General features: G+C 42.0%; 2 protein-coding genes across 2 annotated transcripts in view; one reads left to right on the top strand and one right to left on the bottom strand.

Annotated features, from left to right (window-relative positions):
- Positions 1 to 15,734, top strand: part of PUDP (pseudouridine 5'-phosphatase) — a 209,793-nt gene that overhangs the window by 80,031 nt on the left and 114,028 nt on the right. Inside the window, exon 3 of the mRNA XM_075263657.1 lies at positions 5,909 to 6,138. Within this exon, the coding sequence (XP_075119758.1) occupies positions 5,909 to 6,138 (230 nt within the window). The remainder of the gene's footprint in view (positions 1 to 5,908; positions 6,139 to 15,734) is intronic.
- Positions 13,196 to 15,734, bottom strand: part of LOC142196158 (uncharacterized) — a 42,054-nt gene continuing 39,515 nt past the window's right edge. The window contains exons 5-7 of the mRNA XM_075266383.1: positions 14,366 to 14,764; positions 13,615 to 14,156; positions 13,196 to 13,446 (exon numbers count right to left, since the gene is read on the bottom strand). Coding sequence (XP_075122484.1) covers positions 13,637 to 14,156; positions 14,366 to 14,764 — 919 coding nt within the window. The 3' untranslated portion in view covers positions 13,196 to 13,446; positions 13,615 to 13,636. The remainder of the gene's footprint in view (positions 13,447 to 13,614; positions 14,157 to 14,365; positions 14,765 to 15,734) is intronic.

Below are 15,734 nucleotides of genomic sequence, written 5' to 3' on the forward strand. Positions count from 1 at the left end.
GTTAGTGAATGTAGATGGACACCAGGAGAAGGGTGTTTTTTTTTTTTTTTTTATAGAGGTGTGTTAGTGCTAGTGATGGGTTAATAAATACACCCATGTACTTTTAGCAGTGTTTGGAGTGTCTGGGTGTCTCTGATTGCTGCAGCATTCTCTGTGTTTATTTCCATGGTGTTATCTTCCTGCTGTGCTGCTTCCTGTGTAGCTGCTGCACTAACTCCCTCTCACTCAGCCCCCTCCTGTCTCACTCGTTACAAAGCCCTCCATCTCACTAAGCATAGCCCCTCCCACTCTCACTGACTAGCGATCACGCTTATTACTAGCCCCTCCCACCATCCCTATCTTACAAAGAGTAGGAACCCCGCCAATTACTAGCCCTTCCCACATCCCTATCTTACTAAGACTAGGGATCTTGCCCATTAATAGCCCCTCCCACCCTCCCCCATTTCCCTAGCTAAGCTATTCCGCCCACTACTAGAAGGCAGGAAGGAGCCATTCCCTGGATACAGGAAGGCTTAGTAAGTATTGATGGGGATAGTGGAGGGGGAAGAGTAATGGTTACGTTCCGTTTCGGAAGTGGTGAAACGGAACATCATTGGATTATCTGAAAGTGAACCTGGAGATATGGGGAATTTATAGATTTTTTAAAATTTATGTAAATTAGAAGTTAGATGGGGGAGCGAGTTTAGTTTAAGGGTTAATTATCAGGTTATCCTGGACAACCCCTTTAAGTAATATTAGTGTGAAGCCATCCTTATACTGTATAAAATTTGCCTTTCAATTCCATTACTATGTTGGTAGACAAAACATGCATGGACCGGAATAAAGGACCGCGCTTCACCAGATTACAAGTCAACTTCTTTATTAAAGTTCAGCACAACGCGTTTCGAGCAGATCGCCCTTCCTCAAGTGCAAAGGAACAGTTTTCAGTGTGTTAGGACAGAACTCAGCTCCTCCTCTTTCCCCCAGGAAGTTAATAAAGAAGTTGACTTGTAATCTGGTGAAGCGCGGTCCTTTATCTCGGTCCATGCATGTTTTGTCTACACCATTGGTGACTAGGATCCAGCTGCTCAATCACACATAGGGAGGAACCCCCTACAATTGGTTTCCAGGCGCATATGGTAGTTGTGAATTTCTCACAACTCCATCAGGTGAGAGTTTATCAAACTATCATCACCATAACCTTATCCATACAATATTTCACCATATACAGCTCGGTGCTGTCTTGTTTTTTATTATTACTATGTTTTGTGGTATGATTCAGGTAACCTAGAAAGTGTGAGTGCTTCTAGAGTTAATACATACCACAAAAGCCATAAAGTCACCATAAAGTCATATGAGTCAAGTTAAACTTTGCTGGTTTTTTTTTATTATTTTTATTTTTTAAACTTCTGGATTGTTTTTGGTTAAGATGAATTGAAAAAATGAGAAAGGTATAAAAAAATAAATGACATTACAACTGGATTATTATTACTGGTGCGATACAGTAATGGACAAGTCTCTCATTGAAATACTTGGTCAAACATTTAGCTATACAGTTGTGTTCTAGCTAGCAGCAGGAGAGTTGACTTATTCACAATCCCATGAATTTGTAAGCTTAGAAAAATATTCATATATTTAGTTTCTGAGTTTTTTTTGTATCTGCTGTTATTTATACTGACGGGTAACAGCTCAACTTGCTGCAACTGACATATCGTAGGGAAAAGTGCCAGAAGCAATGAGGTGTCATAGTACTTTATATCTAAACTAAATTTAGCTAAATAAGTTATTGTACAAAGGTCAGTAAAGCATAAATGCTCGGGAATGACTAAATTTCCTATGCCTCAATTATATTCATTTTGTATACCTGCTGAATAACCGTATTATTCACATATATACACTCACCGGCCACTTTATTAGGTACACCATGCTAGTAACGGGTTGGACCCCCTTTTGCCTTCAGAACTGCCTCGTGGCATAGATTCAACAAGGTGCTGGAAGCATTCCTCAGAGATTTTGGTCCATATTGACATGATGGCATCACACAGTTGCCGCAGATTTGTCGGCTGCACATCCATGATGCGAATCTCCCGTTCCACCACATCCCAAAGATGCTCTATTGGATTGAGATCTGGTGACTGTGGAGGCCATTGGAGTACAGTGAACTCATTGTCATGTTCAAGAAACCAGTCTGAGATGATTCCAGCTTTATGACATGGGGCATTATCCTGCTGAAAGTAGCCATCAGATGTTGGGTACATTGTGGTCATAAAGGGATGGACATGGTCAGCAACAATACTCAGGTAGGCTTTGGCGTTGCAACGATGCTCAATTGGTACCAAGGGGCCCAAAGAGTGCCAAGAAAATATTCCCCACACCATGACACCACCACCACCAGCCTGAACCGTTGATACAAGGCAGGATGGATCCATGCTTTCATGTTGTTGACGCCAAATTCTGACCCTACCATCCGAATGTCGCAGCAGAAATCGAGACTCATCAGACCAGGCAACGTTTTTCCAATCTTCAATTGTCCAATTTCGATGAGCTTGTGCAAATTGTAGCCTCAGTTTCCTGTTCTTAGCTGAAAGGAGTGGCGCCCGGTGTGGTCTTCTGCTGCTGTAGCCCATCTGCCTCAAAGTTCGACGTACTGTGCGTTCAGAGATGCTCTTCTGGCTACCTTGGTTGTAACGGGTGTCTATTTGAGTCACTGTTGCCTTTCTATCAGCTCGAACCAGTCTGGCCATTCTCCTCTGACCTCTGGCATCAACAACGCATTTCCGCCCACAGAACTGCCGCTCACTGGATGTTTTTTCTTTTTCGGACCATTCTCTGTAAACCCTAGAGATGGTTGTGCGTGAAAATCCCAGTAGATCAGCAGTTTCTGAAATACTCAGACCAGCCCTTCTGGCACCAACAACCATGCCACGTTCAAAGGCACTCAAATCACCTTTCTTCCCCATACTGATGCTCGGTTTGAACTGCAGGAGATTGTCTTGACCATGTCTACATGCCTAAATGCACTGAGTTGCCGCCATGTGATCGGCTGATTAGAAATTAAGTGTTAACGAGCAATTGGACAGGTGTACCTAATAAAGTGGCCGGTGAGTGTAGTAGGTTTCCATTGAGTGACATGTCAGCTAAGCTTATTGTCAACCAGTTCTTTAGAAAACGTATAAAAGTTCAGCTACTGTATTTTTATCTATTATTATTATTATTATTATTATTATTATTATTATTATTATTATTATTATTTTATTTTAACTAATAATAATATAAACTTTTAGGGCATCATTAATTTTATGAAGAGATTTATATACATAGTACAAGTACAATAAAGATAACTAGTTGCCTATATTGTATAGTTGGAAGGGAACATGCGGACAGGAAAGTACTTCACAATCTGCTTTTCTGTCCGCATGACTCGTGCGGAGATCTGGCAGCTAGCACACGGATCACATTACAGTCTATGGGGTCCGTGTGCTTTCACTGTACACCGCTTGCAAATGTGTTCGGTAGTCCATTCGGGGGGTCCCCGTTTGGCTTCCCAAATGGATTACCAAATGCAGATGTGAACCAAGTGTAAGTGGGGTAGGAGCAGTATGCTGTAGGCTATTCTGAAGCAGTGTTACTTTTAAAGAGTTTGTGGGAGACATTGGAAAAATCTTGCAAATGGTTGTATGAAGTTGAGATAAGAGTGAAGAGACAAATCTTGTGAGGATCAGAGATTACATGTTGGGAGGTAATGGGCAAAGATATATGGAGAGAACATGTTGTGGATGGACTTATATGTCATAGTTACTATTTTGATTGAATTGAATTTGTTGTGCCATGGGTAGCCAGTGGAGGACCTCACAGTAATGAGGCAGATGAGAAATGGGGAGATACCCTGTTTCTCCAAAGATATGTCCTAGCTTGATTTTGCAGGGTTTATGGAGCAGGCTTGAAATATAAGCCCTATTCCAAAAATAAGCAATAGCTACAATCAGCGACTCTAGCACTAGGTCATATCACGTCTTTCTAACACTTTTCATTTCATGCTCCGGGGCCCGAAAATTAAGTCCTAACCTGAAAATAAGCCCAAATCTTTTGCGGAGAAAAAAATTATATAACACCCTGTCTTATTTTCAGAGAAATACGGTATGAGCATGCTTGTTCTATCAAATATATCCCTTTTTAGACTGAAGTCACCAGGGCGATCAGCCTATGGTTACATGTTTGGCGCCCAGAACACCAGATAGACTGCTAATTTCACTTTGGAAAGCTGTGGCCAACCAGCCATGTTACAAAGGTGATATAATATATCATAGTGGACATTCTGATGAGTATGTCCTCTCCATCTTCCTCCTTCTGTCTGATACGCTCTCTATTCCTTTCTACCTCCCCTCTCTATTCTGGAGACGAGCAAGCGTTCTGAATAGATGACATATGGTTTTCCCATGACAAAGACACTTGCGCTTTATGTTGTAGTACAGAAACCTGACGCATATTTAGTTGTAAAGGAGTATTATAATGATATTATATGATTAGTTATTGATAACCTATCCTTGGGATAGTTCATCAGTATCTGATTGGTAGGGGTGTGGCTCATAGCATTCCAACTTTCTGATAGTTTAGGGGGCTGTGGCACCATGAAGGAAGAGGAAGCACATATCTATATATTGTATAGTCGCTATGCCTGGCTATTGTAGATCAGATCCATCCATACTGTAGTGTAAGTTCACGACTCTTTCTTCTCATTACCGGGTCATAAGTTATGGAAACAACCAAATATATACCAGTGTAGCATAGTGATGCTGTTCCCTATACAGTGAGGTACAGAAACAGTGTAGCTCACTGCATTATGCTGTTTCCATAACTCCTATTCACCTATAGGAGAGTTACTGTATCAGTGTAAAATAGTTGAATGCTTTAACTACATAACCACGTCAGGAAGGCAAATATAGGTCTATTCCCATCTGGGATAACCCTTTAAAGTCCAAGAAAGTATGTGATCTTTGGTATGTGATCTGGTGATCAAGGTGTATGTGTAACATTCTAAGAAAACATATTTACTTTTATTGCATAATGGTACACAGTCCAGTCACATTAATGTGACCACCTGTCAAAATCCAGAATAACCACCTTTGGCAGAGCGGACCGCTGCGAGACGTGCAGGAGGAGAGGGGATGTTGTGATGATGATCACTGGGATGTTGAGCCATGCCGACTCCAGTGCCGTGGCCAGCTGCGCTAGGTTATGCGGTTGAGCATCCACGGCATGAACAACCCGATCGAGGTGGTCCCACAGATTCTCAATTGAGTTCAAGTCTGGGGAATTTGCTGGGCAAGGGAGTACGGTAAACTCATCCTGGTGCTCCTCGAATCACGCACGTACACTGTGAGCTTTATGACAAGTCGCATTGTCCTACTGGTAGATGTCATCATCCTGGGGATAATCAATTTGCATGTAGGGGTGAACATGGTCCGCAAGGATAGATGCATACTTGTATTGATCCATTGTGCCTTCCACAATGATGACTGCACCCAGATGGCTGATGACACGTGCCTTCTGCGATTGGTTATTTAACGTTGACGTCAAAAGTAGGCGGTGGTCACATTAATATGACTGGACTGTGTATATAAATGACTTTCTTCTATAAAAACCTGGCACATACAGTAGCTCTAGTACTAAAGGGGTCGCTTGTCTGAGACGTTCTATATAAAAGTATCAGTGGATGATACGTGTGCTCTGCAAGGTACAGTGGTGTCAGTATGGTGTCTGTGATTTCATTGCTTTCCCCATTCATTTCCTATAAGAGTGAACTCCCAAACTCTCTTTTTCCAGAAACTGTCACATATTATTATTATCTGCTATCAATGATAGTATGGACACGCTTTATCATGTAATCTTTGCATTTCTCATTTATTTCCTCTCTCTTTTTCCGTCACAGGGGTTGAAAAGTTAATCTACCATCTGAATAAGCACAACATCCCAATGGCGGTCGCCACCAGCTCAGCCAGAGTGACATTTGATATGAAAACAAGTAGGCACAAAGAATTCTTCAATTTATTCCATCATCTTGTGCTTGGAGATGACCCAGAAGTGAAAAACGGCAAACCTCAGCCTGATGCTTTTCTTGTATGTGCAAAGAGGTTTAACCCCCCTCCGAGCACCGGCAAGGTAAGTGTGAAAATATATATTACCGCCACCGCTGTGTAGTGCTAGATTTAGGATCACGCAATCATAAAGTAGTTAAGTTTCCACCGTCCAGTTTTGCTTTGCAGGGCAAGGGGCTTAATGGGTTATAGGTTATGTAATGTCTTTGAAAGCAGAAAAAAACTGGACTGAAAATTAACTTTTATGAGTCGTTTTTCAAGGCATATCCTAAAAATCGACTTGTTTGAAGGCTATACTAATTTATATATGTAGAATACATTGTATCAAGTGTATTTAGAATACAGCAGAACCTGATTCCAGGTAGTATCTTATATCATTCAGTCCTGCCAGATACAATGAATATTTATAGGGGAAGGTAACGGACCACTTATCTTAGTATATAAATTGTTGTATGGCTTTAAGGCGTACTGTACTGCTAAGGCACTCATTATCTTATACTTAGAACCTGGAAGCCAGCTGATTTATGTCAGTCGTACCACTCCATCTCACTGCTAAATGGCCATGCAAAGGTTATTCCCATAAGTCGAGCTGTCAGGTTGCATAAAACCATTACACTTTTTTTAAAGAAAATGGAGAAAAAGTTTCTGCAGCAGGAAGCATACCGTATTTTGCCTCACAGGGCTTTTTGTATTTCAGTGGAGATAATGTTTGTTTCGCCCAACTTAGTTCATTGCTATCACACAATCGCCAATATCGGTACCTTGTATCTTCACAGACATCTAATAGGAGTCTAGTTTTAGAAAGCATATACGGTATAACAGGCATAGGTAGCTTAAATTATAACATTGCATTTATTGCTAGGATCTCGTGGTATAGGCCGCTCTGCTACCTAATGAGTGAAAATTCTCTTTGGGGTCAATTATAAGATATTGCAAACATGGCAAATCTGTAAACTAATGTGCTATCGGAATTGTTCATTTTCAGTAATAAGTAAGGTCCGTAAGTCTTCAAGGCATACATTAGGATCTTGGAATTCCTTTCAGCAAGTTATTTGAGCACTCTGGTGACTAAATGAATACTTTGAAATAAATACAAAGCATCTTATAACAACAATGGAGGAGATACAACCTATGTACTGTATGTAGAGGTCTATGTGACTGATGGTATATTAAAATAGATGCTCAAGAGTGATCGGATATGTGCAGATTTACCTGCAGATTGGGGCAAAATGGTGGCTCAGTGGTTAGCACTGCAGCCTTGCAGCGCTTGAGTCTTGGGTTTGAATCCCACCAGGAACAACATCTGCAAGGAGTTTGTATGTTCTCCCCGTGTTTGCATGGATTTCCTCCCATTCTGCAAAGACATACTTAAATGTACAGTGAGGTACAGAAACAGTGTAGCTCACTGCATTATGCTGTTTCCATAACTCCTATTCACCTGTAGGAGAGTTACTGAATCAGTGTAAAATAGTTGAATGCTTTAACTACATAACCACATCAGGATGGCAAATATAGGGCTATTCCCATCTGGGACAACCCCTTAAAGTCCAAGAAAGTATGTGATCTGGTGATCAAGGTGTAAGTGTAACATTCTAAGAAAACATATTTACTTTTATTGCATAATGGTACACAGTTGCCTTTTAATTCCTACCGTTATTGACTTGTGTGGTTATTTTGTTTTATTATTAGAAAATATTATATTACAAAAAAATATAACTGTTGTAGATATATAAAATCTAATCAATAATTGGACAAATAAGACTCAGCAAGAGAACCAAAAGCAGCTCTAATATTAATAATATGTTCTTTGGATACTGTTCATGTGTCTTTTGTGCTACAGTATTTGCGATGTACACAAAAATGTCCATCTTCTATTGAGCTTACTTTTTTTGTTTCTTCTTCTAAGGATCATGTTTGCTTATCAAAAATTTATAAGTGACTTTAAAATATGGGCCAGTGAACATCTTTAGATTTGAAGCATTATTATACTCTTCAAAATAAGCCCTAACAGAAGTAACATATAAATGTGCACCAACCTTATATTTAAAAGCAGTGTTATGAGGTATGTAGGCTAAGATAAGATAAAGTAAAATATTCCTTTAACTATATGATTTGTAAAAAATCTAATCAATCCTAGCAGGACTTATAGGAGAAACAGTAAGGGAGCCTTCGCACGGAGTTTACACTCCGCTCATTATGAACGTAAACTCGTTCAAAATGAGCGGCGTAAAAAAGCCTCCCATTGATTTCAATGGGGAGCGTGTGTATGCTGGCACCCATAGAAATCAATGGGATCTGATTTTACGCCGCTCATTTTGAACGAGTTTACGTTCAGAATGAACAGAGCATAAACTCCGTGTTAAGCCTCCCTAAGAGTCTTACTAGAGATGAGCTAACCAGATTCATTCTGAATTTTTCCAAAGTTGTTAGATGTACATAATATTATACATAATATTTATTAATAATAGTAATAATAATATAATACCTCCTATGCAGACAAACCAAGTCAAAATGAATGAGTAACTGGAAGCAAGAGATTTACAGCTATCTATCAGAAAAAAGAAGTTTTGTTCCTTCTGTAAATTGTCCATTATATTGTAATATTAAGGTATGTTCACATGGTGGAAACCTTTGTTGGCTCAAAAAACCGCAACAAAATCTGCAACAAAAGAAGCTGCGTTGCTGCAACATGAGGCCTCATCCTTAAGGCATGAAAGTGCCCTACTATTGCAACATTGAGCAAGAAGGGGTCAAAAAGACACGGAAAGGGAAGGGGTTAAGGATAGATAGTCAATTTTATTAACGTAGATAACCAGGGCTGACTCTAGGTTTTGGGCCCATGGGCGACAGATCCTCAGTGGGCCCCCTTGTGGAGGAGGCAGGGGAGTCGCGACACTGCACGTCGCAGATGAAGTGAGTGACATCACGCAGGAGTGTGGCATCACCAACGCCATACTTCCCAACTTTTGAAGAGTAGAAAGAGGGATAAAATGTGCGGCGCGCTCTGCGCACCGCAGCAAATTTAGCTCTGCCCATTTTTATGTTGACTCCGCCCATTCTCATTCATTTTTCGTGTGCTCCCACACAGTATGATCCTCCTACAGTCACCTGTAAATTATATGCCCCCCTCCATCTCTCCCCCAGTTTTATATACACCCTTCCTCTGCCCCCAGTTTCATGTCCCCTCTCCATCTCTGTCCCCAGTTTCATGTCGTTCTCCCCCCTTCATCTGCCCACAGTTTCATGTCCCCCTGTCTCTGCCCCAGTGTCATGCCATTCTCCCCCCTTCATCTGCCCCAGTGTCATGCCGTTCTCCCCCCTTCATCTGCCCCAGTGTCATGCCGTTCTCTCCCCCCCTCATCTGCCCCAGTGTCATGCCGTTCCCCCCCTTCATCTGCCCCAGTGTCATGCCGTTCTCCCCCCTTCATCTGCCCCAGTGTCATGCTGTTCTCTCCCCCCCTCATCTGCCCCAGTGTCATGCCGTTCCCCCCTTCATCTGCCCCAGTGTCATGCCGTTCTCCCCCCCTTCATCTGCCCCAGTGTCGTGCCATTCTCCCCCCCTCATCTGCCCCAGTGTCGTGCCGTTCCCCCCTTCATCTGCCCCATTGTCATGCCGTTCTCCCCCCTTCATCTGCCGCAGTGTCATGCCGTTCTCCCCCCTTCATCTGCCGCAGTGTCATGCCGTTCTCCCCCCTTCATCTGCCGCAGTGTCATGCCGTTCTCCCCCCCTCATCTGCCCCAGTGTCATGCCATTCCCCCCCTCATCTGCCCCAGTGTCATGCCGTTCTCCCCCCCTTATCTGCCCCAGTGTCATGCTGTTCTTCCCCCCCTCATCTGCCCCAGTGTCATGCCGTTCTCCCCCCTTCATCTGCCGCAGTGTCATGCCGTTCTCCCCCCCTCATCTGCCCCAGTGTCATGCCATCCCCCCCCTCATCTGCCCCAGTGTCGTGCCGTTCTCCCCCCTCATCTGCCCCAGTGTCATGCCATTCTCCCCCCATCTGCCCCAGTGTCATGCCGTTCTCCCCCCTTATCTGCCCCAGTGTCATGCTGTTCTTCCCCCCCCCCTCATCTGCCCCAGTGTCATGCCGTTCCCCCCCCCCCCTCTCCTTCATTTGCCCCCCAGTTTCATGGGCCCCTTCATTATGTTCCACCTTAATGTTTAACACAAAAAACAAACACTTACACTCACCTTCTATCGCTCCCCTGCCGTTCTTCTCTCTGCTCTCACGCCATTCACATAGTTGTAGGCGCGATGTGACATCATCACATCGCGCCTACACACGCCGCAGCGTTAAAGCAGGAGCTGAGCTGTCACAGCTCCTGCTTTAATTGCCTATGTATTCAGCTCATCGCCGATGAGCTGAAATCGGGACAGGCAAGTGCTGGGGCTGGCAAGTGCCGGGGGCCCCCCAGAGACTCTGTGGGCCCTGGCACTTGCCCGACTACGCCGTGCGCTGACGCCGGCCCTGTAGATAACCCCTTCAAAAATATACATTGTAGCAAACATGAGTTGGAAAATCTAATATGTAGAAAGTTTTGTGGTTTGGAAATTGAACACTGAGTAAAAATTCTTTGTTTATTAGTTTCGATCAACAATGAAAAAAAGTATTTGGATTTGACATTCAATTCAAGCACTATTCTTACGTATCTACCTCGAAACAACTTCCTTTGTCATAAACCCCTATCAAGTATTTTTAGAAGTAATATAAACCAAGTTTTCTGTGTGCACTCAATGCAGGAATCAATTTAAGCTACTTTATTACCAAGACTACAGGACCGTCATTCTGCGGAGATGTCGAGAGAAATATAGGCCAGAATATATGTCAATGTCAAGATACAACTTTTTAGAAATACTTCTAACTTGTGTAACTATTCCACAGAGCAAACTATCCCTGTGTGGATATTAAAGGGTCTCCACTATACACGAATTGATAAAATATCACCTTGGGAATAGCTTCCTTTCCTATTTAATACAGTACAAGTTCTCAATGTGTCAAAAGTAGAAATCTGTTAAAATACATAACAAAATACATAGACGACTGAAGTAACAGCATATCAGTGAAAGACTTTCAGCAAACTGACACCTTTTTTATACCCAACTCAGAGATGAAACAAGAACACTAAGCTAGGAAATGAAAGTATATACTGGTAGCCATATCTGGGCCCTGTCTCTTTACCAGCAGGTTCTTTTTAAAGTTACGTTCCAGTACCTAGTATGGCCAATGATTATTAAGTGTATGAAAAAGCTATATATAATACAAAAGAGTATTCTTCTGCTAACGTATAAAATACATTTATGATCACATCAACATGAGATTTAATGAAAAGAGTAAAATGGCATCCGAAAGGATAGCTACTGTACATGCTATACCAATTTTTTTGGAATGACACCCAAGAAAAACTACATTGTGTGTTGCCGGTAGCTTCTGTGTTAGTATTGACTGATTTCTGTACAGTTATCAGTTGAGTGACAAAATGGATCCATTTAAAGGGGACTAGAGTTTTTATAAAAAACTGAAATATGTGATGGGTTTTATGAATGTATAAGCCTCCATGCATGGTTTCCTATCAGTTTTTTTGCTTCTAATTATCACTTTATGGCTGAAACACATTTTACGTTTTCTTTCAGGCTGTGGGAATGTACTATAAGGATAAACATAGAAGCCTTTTCATATGTATATAAAAGTGGGAGAATTGCCGAATCTGACTGCTGAAGAGCCAATCAAACAGCTTCAAGCTCACATTCTATGACTGGCCAGGTGGGACATGTGACCCCTCTGTATAAGAGGCAGGGTCACAGGTCCTATCGCCATTCCAGCTAGGTAGACTAAGTAGGGAGAGGCTGCAGCTGGAGATGGGACAATCAGGGACAGTCAGGTGAAATTTTATAATTGTCCTTTTCAGGACAGTACAGCGAGGTAGCGAGAGGAGCCAGATACTGTGAGGGAAAATTAACCTAGAAATAAAAATAGAAAATTGTGTGTACCCATAATGTCTCCAAGTGCAGTAACAATAACTGTATGTGTACCCATACTGCAACACTCAGGAGGGCCAGGACTGATGTCACGGGTAATATGTCAGATGTGGCCGGCTTGTAGAGGGGCCATTGATCCCAAATGTCATTGATCCCAAATGTGCACAAAGTCTTTTTGATGTCCCCGACTACCCGCCTCCATGTGGTACCTGACAATGACAACAGACAACGAGGTCTCGGGGGTAGTCGTTGCTCTTTTACTAGCAGGACGAGGTAATACAAATATACAGATGATGGAGTAATTCTTCATATACAATACTGTGATCCCTGCAGACAGTGTCCAGTTAAGCAGTTGATGAGCTTGGAGCACGAATGCTTTGGGCTTGGTTACTTGTAGTTGCTTGGGTAGTTAAACTTGTATATACTTGTAAAGATGGCCTGTATCCAGGGGGTTAGTCCTCAAAAAACTGGGTACACGTATATAGAAGAGGAAATAGGGGTGTTGACAGCGGGAGACCCTCAAATTCTGTCAGACTAGCTATGGGCTCTTTAAATATAAATTTGTCCCAAAGACTTACTTGCATAGAGATACGTGCGGGGTTCCCAGATTTATGGATAACAGGTCAGCATACTTTAGTACTTGCAGACTTGGAGCTTCAGAGGAAAACACTCTCTGATGAGAATCTTGAGCACAGAGGAAAAGACATCTCTGGTTGAAGTGCCCTGATGCTTGGCTGCCACTTTCAACTCCACATGTCTAGAACTCTTCACACACAGAACACAAAGGGTTCCCAACCCCCTCTAGAGAGGGGTGTAACTCCTCCTGCTCCAGGCCAGTCAAGGGAGCTTGATTGGTCCTGAAGGTCACCTGATCATACTGGAAACTCCTTTACATTAGCAACATAAATTACAATGGAAAGTATAGGCAGGTGCAGTTCACAAAACATCCACAAGATGGTGCATTAATAGACCCCCATGTGTGCTGGCTCTGGTGAAATAGAAATACTGTTAAATATATAGGAAGGAATGGGGAGATACCTCTTTACCTTATATGCAAATATCCATACCATCTCGGTCAAGGACTATTAAAGGGAATGGGACGAGCAGTACCGGGACATTACAATACTGTCTCTAAGCCAAGTAAAAATAACTGCATGTGTACTCATACTGTCTCCTAGAACAGTAACAATAACTGTGTGTACCCATACTGTCTCCTAGCACAGTAACAATAACTGTATGTGTACCCATACTGTCTCCTAGTACAGTAACAATAACTGTGTGTACCCATACCGTCTCCTAGTACAGTAACAATAACTGTGTGTGTACCCATACTGTCTCCTAGCACAGTAACAATAACTGTATGTGTACCCATACCATCTCCTAGTGCAGTAACAATAACTGTATGTGTACCCATACTGTCTCCTAGCCAAGTAACAATAACTATATCTGTACCATACTGTCTCCTAGTACAGTAACAATCACTGTGTGTGTACCCATACTGTCTCCTAGTGCAGTAACAATAACTGTGTGTGTACCCATACTGTCTCCTAGCCAAGTAACAATAACTATATCTGTACCATACTGTCTCCTAGTACAGTAACAATAACTGTGCGTACCCATACCATCTCCTAGCACAGTAACAATAACTGTGTGTGTACCCATACTGTCTCCTAGTACAGTAACAATTACTGTGTGTGTACCTATACCGTCTCCTAGCACAGTAACAATAACTGTGTGTGTATCCATACCATTTCCTAGCACAGTAACAATAACTGTGTTTGTACCCATACCGTCTCCTAGTGCAGTAACAATAACTGTGTGTGTACCCATACTGTCTCCTAGCACAGTAACAATAACTGTGTGTGTCCCTATACCGTCTCCTAGTGCAGTAACAATAACTGTATGTGTACCCATACTGTCTCCTAGCCAAGTAACAATAACTGCATGTGTACCCATACCATCTCCTAGCACAGTAACAATAACTGTATGTGTACCCATACTGTCTCCTAGTACAGTAACAATAACTGTGTGTGTACCCATACTGTCTCCTAGCACAGTAACAATAACTGTATGTGTACCCATACCATCTCCTAGTGCAGTAACAATAACTGTATGTGTACCCATACTGTCTCCTAGCCAAGTAACAATAACTATATCTGTACCATACTGTCTCCTAGTACAGTAACAATCACTGTGTGTGTACCCATACTGTCTCCTAGTGCAGTAACAATAACTGTGTGTGTACCCATACTGTCTCCTAGCCAAGTAACAATAACTATATCTGTACCATACTGTCTCCTAGTACAGTAACAATAACTGTGCGTACCCATACCATCTCCTAGCACAGTAACAATAACTGTGTGTGTACCCATACTGTCTCCTAGTACAGTAACAATCACTGTGTGTGTACCTATACCGTCTCCTAGCACAGTAACAATAACTGTGTGTGTATCCATACCATTTCCTAGCACAGTAACAATAACTGTGTGTGTACCCATACCGTCTCCTAGTGCAGTAACAATAACTGTGTGTGTACCCATACTGTCTCCTAGCCAAGTAACAATAACTGCATGTGTACCCATACCATCTCCTAGCACAGTAACAATAACTGTGTGTATACCCATATCGTCTCCTAGTGCAGTAACAATAATTGTGTGTGTACCCATACCGTCTCCTAGTGTAGTAACAGTAACTGTGTGTGTACCCATACTGTCTCCTAGTGCAGTAACAATAATCTGTACCAATCCTACTACTGAGCAATGGGTCCTCCCTATTTATTTTTATGACTTGGTAATTTGGACACGTGGCCAGAGCTTGCCTTTTATGCCATGGAGATACTGGCCTGCCCTGGGTGCTGGCTCATTTTGCAGCCCTCTACCCCTTACTATCCCTATTTTACAGCCAATTTTGGGTCACCAAGTTCGGGTCCCCATTGATTTTATTGGGCTTTGGGTTCTAGTTTGGGTCAAGTACAGATACCCAAATCGAACTTTTGGGCAAAGTTTAGCTGAACTCATCAAACCCGAACTTTGACAGGCTCGTTCAACACTATACAGTAGTTATACACCAACATTGTATACTTTAGGCATACATTAAAAATTTACAATTAAAGTATTATTTTTAGGAGCGATTTTCAAACTTTAATGTGACTTTTGGAGGATTAAGTAGCTTCACCATTGTAAATACTTACGGAGACAATGAATTAAGCGAACATATTTTTCAGTCATTTATAAATTCAGTATCTATGTCATTGTAGAAGTTTAAGATGACCCGGAGTCCAAGAATTCCGAAATCGCTGCACTCTCTCAGTTTCATTGTTTATTACATGGAACAGAAACAGGCAAGCAATAATAGGAGCAGAATGCTGCATTACATACATTTACCCTTGGGAAAAAATTTTGACCAGTTCATTTCAGGAAAAAGCATTGAATGAACAAATTCTTTGGCTCAATGTGATGATACTTGCTTCAGTTTCAGGAGCTATGCTCCACTAAGAGACTTGTGCTAAGTAGTCTGGAAAAGGCTAAATGGGGTCAAGCTGTATCCCACACACAGCATCTCTAGAACATCCAGACAGAGGTCTGGAAAGTGTAGACTTCTCGTCTGACATTTAATCAATCCACAATTTAATGAGGTTACATATAACAGTTCTATTTAACAAGGGATATAAACATTGAAAGTAGACA

This window comes from Leptodactylus fuscus, chromosome 2, assembly GCF_031893055.1.
Source record: "Leptodactylus fuscus isolate aLepFus1 chromosome 2, aLepFus1.hap2, whole genome shotgun sequence".
In the NCBI taxonomy this organism is placed as follows: domain Eukaryota; kingdom Metazoa; phylum Chordata; class Amphibia; order Anura; family Leptodactylidae; genus Leptodactylus; species Leptodactylus fuscus.